Raw genomic sequence first — 9091 nt, 5'->3', positions numbered from 1 at the left:
GGAGATTTTAATGCTCATCTGAATGTGGGAATCACTGAATATTTCATTCCCTGAATGACTTAGTCATGGACTTGGGCACATCAGTAAAAAGTAATATTTGTCAAAATATCTCCAGGATTAATTGACTACAGACAGTCCCAGACCTACCATAGTTCAACTTAATGATTTTTAAACTTTATGATGGTGTGAAAGCACTATGTGTTCAGTAGATACTGTGCTTCAAATTTTGAATGTTGATTCAAATTTTTTTAATGACATTAATAGAAAATAGGCTTTGTGCTAGATGCTTTGGCCAACTGTAAGCTAAGGTAAGTGTCCTGAGTATGTTTAAGGTAGGCTATGCTAAGTTAAGATGTTCAGTAGTTAGGTGCATTAAGTGTATTTTCAACCTACAATATTTTCAACTTACTTACAAAGGATTTATCAGGACATAACCCCATCATAAGTAAAGGGGTATGTGTAGATTAAAGTTAACCATGAAATAGACTTAAAGCCACATAGTAGATATTTACCTTTCTATAAAATAATAGGTATTGACAATTATAGAATGTCCACTGTATGTCAAGCTATATATTCTCTATACCTCATCTCTTTAACTCCTGCAATGCTCTTGGAGGCAGGTAATATTATTTTCTCTATTGTATATCTGAGGATCCTAAGGATACAGAGGTGAAATGATTTGCCTAAAGACCCATTTCAAACAAGTGACAGAGCCTAAATTTCAATCAACTTCCACTTGATTCAGAGCAGTATGTTTATAAGCACTGTACAATGCGGCTTCATTTCCTATCTAGACTGCTGACTGAACATACTGTCCATACCTTTTCAGTCCAATGCTCTGTTCCTGGTTGCAGGACATTTAATGCTTGTAGGAAATAGGAGACTCCCTGAACTGTTCCTATATCCAGCAATATAAGAAACTTTAAAGACTTAAGATTACTTGTTTGTTTTTAATGAATTAGAAACAAGTTACTAGTGTTGCTCACTCTAATCCTACAATGAACCTACATGATGAGAAATACTAATATCAAACGAATTAATTGGAAATGAAAAAGAAAACAAGGCTGGGCATGGTGGCTCATGCCTGTAATCCCAGCACTTCGGGAGGCCAAGGTGGGTGGATCATAAGGTCAAGAGATCGAGACCATCCTGGTCAACAAGGTGAAACCCCGTCTCTACTAAAAATACAAAAAATTAGCTGGGCACGGTTGTGTGTGCCTGTAATCCCAGCTACTCAGGAGGCTGAGACAGGAGAATTGCCTGAACCCAGGAGGCAGAGGTTGCGGTGAGCCCAGATCGCGCCATTGCACTCCAGCCTGGGTAACAAGAGCGAAACTCCATCTCAAAAAAAAAAAAAAAAAAAAGATCAGGAGATAGAGACCATCCTGGCCCACATGGTCCAACATAGTGAAACCCCATCTCTATTAAAATACAAAAATTAGCTGAGTGTGGTGGTGCGTACCTGTAATTCCAGCAACTTGGGACGCTGAGGCAGGAGAATCACTTGAACCTGGGAGGTAGACATTGCAGTGAGCTAAGGTGATGCCACTACCCTCGAGCCTGGTGACAGAGTCAGATTCCATCTCAAAAAAAAAAAAAAAAAAAAAAAAAAAAAAAAAAAAAAAAAAAAAAAAGAAAGAAAAGAAAACGAATGAAGAATGCATAAAATATGGTAGAAGGTATTAACTAAGAGACAGGCAATGGTTCATTCGGAATTGGAGAGAGTGTTCATTTCTCATTAGGAACAGACCTTGCATCCACTTCTTTTTGCATATAGTCAACAAGCTTCCCACTTGCAGTCTCTGTGGCAGTATATATGTTGGCACCATCTATAAATATCCAAATTCCTGAGCTTTAAATACTATTCAATTTTCAAGGTGAATTTTCTTTCTTTTATATGCAATAGTCTTGCAGACTTGGGTTTCCAGACATTAAATAATGGCACTTTCTGCCACCAAGTGGTAGTAATACTTCCTTGCACCACTGGATAAGTTCTCTGTAGTATTCAGTTTTTTAAAAAAACATTACTGAATTTCTATGATGCATTAGAAACTGACTAGATTTTTTTTTTCTGAAAAGAAAATATATATGTATCCAAAACTTGGTATTTCATACTTAGAAAAAAACTAGTCACATAAAAATGCCCCTGTGGATTTATAAATACTTCGTTTTATACCATTTAACTATACCAGTGGTTCTCGACCAGCGGCAATTGTGCCCTCCACCCCCAATCTGGTGCATTTGATAATACCAGCAGATATTTTTGGTTGTCACAGTAGAGGGTGGTGGGATCTCTGATTGACATCTAATCCCAAGATTAGATGCCAGGGATGCTGCTAAGCATTCCATAATGCACAGGAGGCCACCCACACCAAAGAATTATCTAGCCCAAAATGTCAGAGGTGAGTTATTGAATAGATGGCAAATAAATCAGAGTCATGATGGTTATGAGCCTCTCCTCGCCTGCACGCTTTATCATTATGTGCTTAGCAGGCTTCACACTAAGCTTCACACTTGGTCCTTACCTTTTAACCTTTTATGATGTTCTTAAGACATTAATTATAGTTTCAAAGCCAGGGTTCCCATTATGTTATTTAAAATGTTATGTGGAACTTTATATGCATTTCACAAATTCATAAATTAGTGGGGTTGAATGATGATAGAAGCTAGCTAGACCACTTCCTTTACTGTCAGACAAGGATATAGAAAGCTGAAGCAGCTTACCTACTGTTCCATGGCTAGCTTGTAGCAAAGCCAGATGGTGTTTATCCTTCAGGTTCCCCTCAAGTCCTCTCTTTGAGAACCTAAACTGCCTCTCTTTGGTTAATTTAATAAATTATATAATTCATCAGAGTGATTTTAAAATACAGTATAAGTTAAGATATATGGACACTTACATTTATAGAGTAACAGAAAAAGGAAATAGATAGATGAAAAATGATGCTATATAAATAACATTTCCAGATTTCTGTATTACAAATCTTATCAGTCTTGCAATCTTGCCATATCTTTCATAATTGTGCTATTACCATAACTCAGCTATACCATAATTGCTTATGTTCATTTATACCCAGAGCCTAGCACAGGACCCTCAATATATACTTGCTCAATAGATGAATATCTGAGTAGCTGTTTTAATTCAATATGTGGCTAAGGTATCAAAGCATTAAAGTTAATACAAAGATTTTAATTCAGTCTCATTGAGCTTTACTTACAGCAACATAGATGTAACCAGGAAATATAAATCACTGCATATCTTTGAAGACAATCTCGAGGTGTCTCTTCCTCCAGAAAACAGCAGTGTATCATAAACATGCAAATTCAGAGCTACTCGTTTTACTTCAATTTTCTAGTTTTTTTTCCTTTAGAAAATGTATTAAAGAGGTTTTAAATCATCCCCCTACATGTTAATATGGTATGCTACCATCTCTGTTGAAGATTGCTTTCATTATTTCTTATTTGCCTATTCAGGTAAATGTATTTTAACTTAAAAAATGCTGCCCAAATGGGATAGTATGCAGTACCTAAAATTCAAACATTAATTAGAAATTTTTTGGTGACTGAATTCTTTTCCACCACAGTCTTACCCTGGTGTTTCTTCAGGAGCCACATCAGACCCTGCTGCAGGTGTGGTTGTCTTAGTTAATCAGGTGGCACTGTTGATCCCTCAACAATGAACTATTTCCACAACTTGCTTGACTCTTCCTCTACCATGGATGTATCTGTGAAAAGATTAAAGTATGACTCTCATGACAATGTGACTGGCACTCACAAGTCTAAGAGACTCCTCAGACAACCTCTGATAGCCATTAAGAAACTGAACACACCTAAAACGTCACTGATTTGTCTTGGAGGACAGAATATTCAGCAAGTTAACTGGCACTATACAGATAGATAATTTGTGTATATGAGACTATTAATTAGTTAATTGTACAACATCTCATTACATTATTTAAAAGAAAATTTAAATAGGAATTCATTTCTAATTATTTTCAAATTACAGGTTGGGCACAATAAACAACCAAGTGTAAGGAACTCAGAAGATTTCCATTTAAATAGTTTCAATAATCCGCCAAGACAGTATCAGGTAAGCATGGATTTTTAAAGAAATAAGAGTTGTTATTTGTAATATTTAGATGAATAAACTATGTGATTGTTTAAATGAAAATAAAGTATTAGGATATTTTCCTCACTATCAAATAATGCATTACTTCAACAAGTATTTATCAACTACCATGTACCAGGCATTTTGTAAGTGCTAGAGCGATATAAGTTAAAATAAATAGTCTTGGAATCAGACCTGAGAGTCTCCATGTTCAATGAAAAAGACAAATCTTAGAAAAAAACATAAAGAAGAGAGTAAAATTCATATCAAATTCCACCACTGAGAAACAAAGACTGCTTGCTTTTGGTAAGAATTCTACCAGGTTGATTATATGCTATATATTATGTGTGATTTTACATATATCTTAATATTATGAAATGCATATATAATACTATATAAATGTTAATTGTACTTATATAATGAGTAATAGTTTTTAGCTTGTGATTTTTCTCTCCACAAAATATATATTTCTGTTAATTCAGTGAATGTATTATATTCCTTTATATAAATATATGACAATTTACTAAAAATAATTCCTTACTGATGGACATTTAAAGTTTCATTTTTTTCTAACCAGTTCTACTATGAACATACTTGTTCATGTACTAAATCATATCTTTAGAGTAGATTCTTGAAGGCAGGGACTTACTATCTACCATTTAACCTTGGCTTAGGTGTAAAATTTTGTTTAGTTCTATATCCATCCAGGACTTTCTGAGCACCCACTAAAATTCCTTCTTTTTATGAAAAAGAAAAAAATTAAAATCAATGTTTGCATGATAGAAGTCAAGGTACTTGAAAAATTTGTTACATTGAAACTAGTCTTTCCCAAATTAATAGAAAGTTTAAAATAAAAACTGGTTCCATTTTTTGGTCAGACACACGGGGCTTAAATGAGTGGACATTAGCTTGAGTCCCCATTTCCATGAGCGATAGTGTACATCTTTCATCAACCCCACTAAAAGACTATCTTGCTCTAATACTTTTCAAATAAAGTACAAGAAATGGACATAACATAAGGGATTACATGTTTGCTCTAAACATTCTTTTCTAAGAATTCATTTTTGAGTCATTAGCCCAGGTGATATGGAACTGCTGTAAAATGAAAAGCAAGGCCAGGCGCAGTGGCTCATGCCTGTAATCCCAGCACTTTGAGAGGCCTAGGTGGGCAGATCACAAGGTCAAGAGATTGAGACCACCCTGGCCAACATGGTAAAACCCCGTCTGTACTAAAAATACAAAAATTAGCTGGGCATGGTGGTGAACTCCTGTAGTCCCAGCTACTTGGGAAGCTGAGGCAGGAAAATCACTCGAACCCAGGAGGTGGAGGTTGCAATGAACTGGCATCATGCCACTACACTCCAGCCTGGGGACAGAGGGAGATTCTGTCTCAAAAAAAAAAAAAAAAAAAAAAAAAAAAAAAAAAAAAAGGAAAAAAAAAGCAAAATGTGGAGATCACATGCATCCCAGCTGAATCACCTTAGTCTTTGATAGCCGTCACTTCCAAAGGGCTGACTACAGGGAGGAAGACTCAGAATCTTGTTCCAAATGAGAGATTTGTCATCATTTGTCATCAGCCTCAAACTGACATAGATTTCTCCTTTCTCCATCTAGAAAATAATGAAGAGGCTCATTAAAAGATACGTACTGCAGGCCCAGGTAGATAAGGAGAGTGACGAAGTGAATGAAGGTGAGTTGAACCCAGAAATAAATCAGCCCCTGCATGTGAGTCAGGATTGGGGCCTAACGCAGAGTGGAGGAAGAGCTGCAGAGACGCGCATGCGGAGAGTGAACTTCAAGGGGAGCGCGGGATCTCGCCAACCACCAATTCTGTTGTAGAGTAGGGAATAGGCTAGCTCTCCACAGGTGGGGACAGCTGCCACTTGCTAGATGAAAAGCTATCATTCTCATCATGGACTTGGAGGGAGGAGGAAGTGGGTGGGAAAGGCAAGGAAGGTGCTGCTGCCTCAGCCCCTGAATTCTTCCCCACCCTCGTCTTTTAACTTACCTGAGGAGGACTTTTGTTATTCTGCTGCAGTCTCTTCATTCACCAAAACGTTTAGCTAGGAAAACCACCACCTTCTCCATTAGGAACTTATTTCCTTTAAAAGGATTCAAAATAAAATTGTGTGTGAAATTAGGGCTGATTTCCTCCTGTCTCACAATCTCAAGTTGTCTTCATTGTGTAGTATAGCTGACTTCTTATCACTCTTGCTTTCAAAGGGGAACTGAAGGAAATTAAGCAGGATATCTCAAGTCTCCGCTATGAACTCCTTGAAGAGAAATCTCAGAATACACAAGACCTAGCGGAACTTATTAGAGAACTTGGAGAGAAATTATCCATGGAACCAAATCAAGAGAAAACCAATAGATAATGCGAAGACTTCCTTAGAAATTTATATTTATTTGTCCACTTGAAGCCATATTATTTTCTGATTTATTTTTTTTTAAGTGCCAATGTGCCCATTTTTTTTTTTTTTTTTTTTTTTTTTTTAGACAAAGTCTTGCTCTGTCACCCTGGCTGAAGTGCAGTGATGCAAAGTTAAGTAACTTGGGTGATACTATCATTTGGAACCCTAGTATATAATTTTTTTGGTGATTAAACTCCATTGTTCAGGGTAAAGTTTGTAGCTTATGATGAAAATTATGCCCAGTGGTTTGGTGCTTGTTTTATAAACTGCTTTCTTTGATATAACTGTTGATGATGTCATTGCTATGTTGTGTCTGCCTGGAAATGAGTTCCAGTGGGCAAAGGCTGACCCATGTTATTGCTCATGGGATTTTTCCTCTGAAGGTTATTTCAGGTTCTTTCTTGCCTACTCCATGGATCCCCTGCTGGGGACTCCTGGCTCTGAAATCTGGGGAAAAGTAGTCCATGGCCCTTTAAAGAATGCTGTTTAACCATCATTTACCCTATTTATCCCTCAAAGAACATGATTGACACTGTTTATACAAAATGGTCTTTTATCTATGTAAAATTTTCTGATTCATCTATTTGAAAACATTGTACTTAATAATGAAAAACAATTTTTCCTCCACTGAACCCTGGAAACATGGTCCAGTTTGCGTGTTTGTGTGTGTGTGTGTGTAAATGTATACACACATACATAAAATCCATAAAATGCTTGCCCTATTTCTTTTGTGGCTAATGTGGAAACAAAAGCTCTTTATGTTATACATTTTTATGGTGACTAAAAAATCACTGTCTAAATAACTACCTTTTATTGGAGAAAAAAATCAAAATTGCAAACAATGTGGTTATTTGGTTGTATTATAGCACAATTTTGTGCCATTTCTGGGAGCAATGTATGAATCCCCACACTTAGCCACTGAATGTAAAGGAGAAAAATAACATGGAAATTTTAAAATTCTTACCTGTTATTCTTAATATGTTCTATCCTCTACCCAAATATATAAAACAGGAATTGGCATTCATGTGCATTACCAAGAGGTTTTTGTTATTACTTACTGATGATGCGAAGTGGTGTCTTAAACAACTAAAAGAGAGACATGAAGGTTTGTCTGTTTACTCAAAGACCATTGGCATTCAGAGGATGCTGGACATTAACTGGAAATGCTACTTTCAATTCAATAAAGGGATATTTCAAATGCAAATCTTTTTAACTTCATCTTAAAGATGAAATGGTCACAGAAAAGCTGTTTAGCTCCAACTTTGGCTTAATTTAAATTAAATAACATTTATGTAATCACATCAGAAAATACAGCTGAAAATTTATATTCAGTGATTTTGTATTTGTGGATACTACTAATGGAAAAGTAATTTAGTGATATGTAAAGATCAATTTTCAAGTATTTTGTGACAATATTTGAATCAGCAGTTGTAAAAAATCAACCTCACGCCAAATGCACTATCAGAAAATTAAAATAATCTAACATCCACAGAGTGTGTGTTGTGCTGTGTGAGAGATGGGCCGTCATGCCAAGGACGCTCTATGACGGCACATGGGCTTGACTCCAGAAGACTCAAGAAAAGATATTCAGATTCCTCAGTGTCTTTTAAGTTTGAATGACTTGACAAGATATAAGTTTTGGGAAACTCTACAGGCACGACTGTGGGTTCCTCAGCAAAAGGCACTACCTTTCCAGGTGGTTCCTATGGTTCAAATTAATGTCCTGAAGTCAGATTTTCATCAAAGTGCAACTGAATTGACATCTTTTCTAATTTTATCTTCCAATTTAGAATAATTAGCATTTCTTCTAAGTTGGAAGATGAAAAGGGAAATTAAACATATTTTATGAAATCTTTAAAAAATTCCAACAAGAGCTTAATTACAGGCACATTACCAAAATGCAGTCATAAGCATGGGGAAAGTTGAAAGACCACTGGCTTTAAGTCCTACCTTCATGTCACAGTCGGCGTCACCTTTAAAACTAAGATGATTTTATCCCGGTTGCTCTCTCTGTCCTGTTTCTCCCCTCCAAGTGAATGCTTTCTGGAAGCTCATCCACCCATGAGGAGGATAGAGCTGAGCTGCTTTGCTGTGACCACACAATGGCTCCCTGAGGGCTTTGCCCTGCCCACGCTTCATCTTCTCACCACAGATCGACCACAACCGAATAGAACAAAGTCACTGTTTTTCTCCATCAAGGCCTGGGTTTCCTCTCCGCTGCTCTTATTACTCTGAAACTGAGAAATAACACAAACTCAGTATGATTTTATGAGGCATATCAAAGAAATTACCAGAATCTGCTGTCTGCTTAAAACTACCAGAGATTGAAAGGAGAAGAAAAGGAGTGTTTGAACTCAAGGTATTTGCAACCAAATGGGGTAATGGGCGTTAATACAAATAAGAGAAATGTTAAATATTTTCTATGAATCATCCAATTTAATCTAACTTAATGCTTACATTGACTATATGAGGTAAATGCTATCATTACTCTCATGTTGGAAAGCAGACGACTGAGGCCGTTAGATGCTAGGTAACTTGCACATAGAGCGTCAAAGCCAGGAATGAACACCATGCC

The 9091-nt window shown here is 36.5% G+C and overlaps 1 protein-coding gene and 2 long non-coding RNA genes across 5 annotated transcripts in view; 1 reads left to right on the top strand and 2 right to left on the bottom strand.

The window, feature by feature from the left end:
• TRPC6 (transient receptor potential cation channel subfamily C member 6) overlaps positions 1–6480 on the top strand; it is a 125800-nt gene extending 119320 nt beyond the window's left edge. For all 3 annotated transcript variants that reach the window (XM_039471132.2, XM_074400468.1, XM_074400469.1), the window contains 3 exons: positions 4004–4087; positions 5720–5795; positions 6329–6480. In XM_039471132.2, coding sequence (XP_039327066.1) covers positions 4004–4087; positions 5720–5795; positions 6329–6480 — 312 coding nt within the window. The remainder of the gene's footprint in view (positions 1–4003; positions 4088–5719; positions 5796–6328) is intronic.
• LOC141584816 (uncharacterized) lies at positions 2165–6363 on the bottom strand. Its single transcript, XR_012518014.1, has 3 exons — positions 6114–6363; positions 5585–5715; positions 2165–3722 (listed from the first exon to the last, which is right to left on the bottom strand). It is a non-coding gene; the product is annotated as an uncharacterized LOC141584816 (long non-coding RNA).
• A 1925-nt stretch (positions 6481–8405) lies between the features above and the next one.
• The window catches only part of LOC141584815 (uncharacterized), a 254402-nt gene continuing 253716 nt past the window's right edge, over positions 8406–9091 (bottom strand). Inside the window, exon 4 of the long non-coding RNA XR_012518013.1 lies at positions 8406–8753. This is a non-coding gene — a long non-coding RNA (uncharacterized LOC141584815). The remainder of the gene's footprint in view (positions 8754–9091) is intronic.

The sequence above is a fragment of the Saimiri boliviensis genome, chromosome 6, assembly GCF_048565385.1.
Source record: "Saimiri boliviensis isolate mSaiBol1 chromosome 6, mSaiBol1.pri, whole genome shotgun sequence".
Taxonomy (NCBI): domain Eukaryota; kingdom Metazoa; phylum Chordata; class Mammalia; order Primates; family Cebidae; genus Saimiri; species Saimiri boliviensis.
Note: the sequence above shows the minus strand (reverse complement) of the source record. Positions and strands in the feature narration are given on the sequence as shown.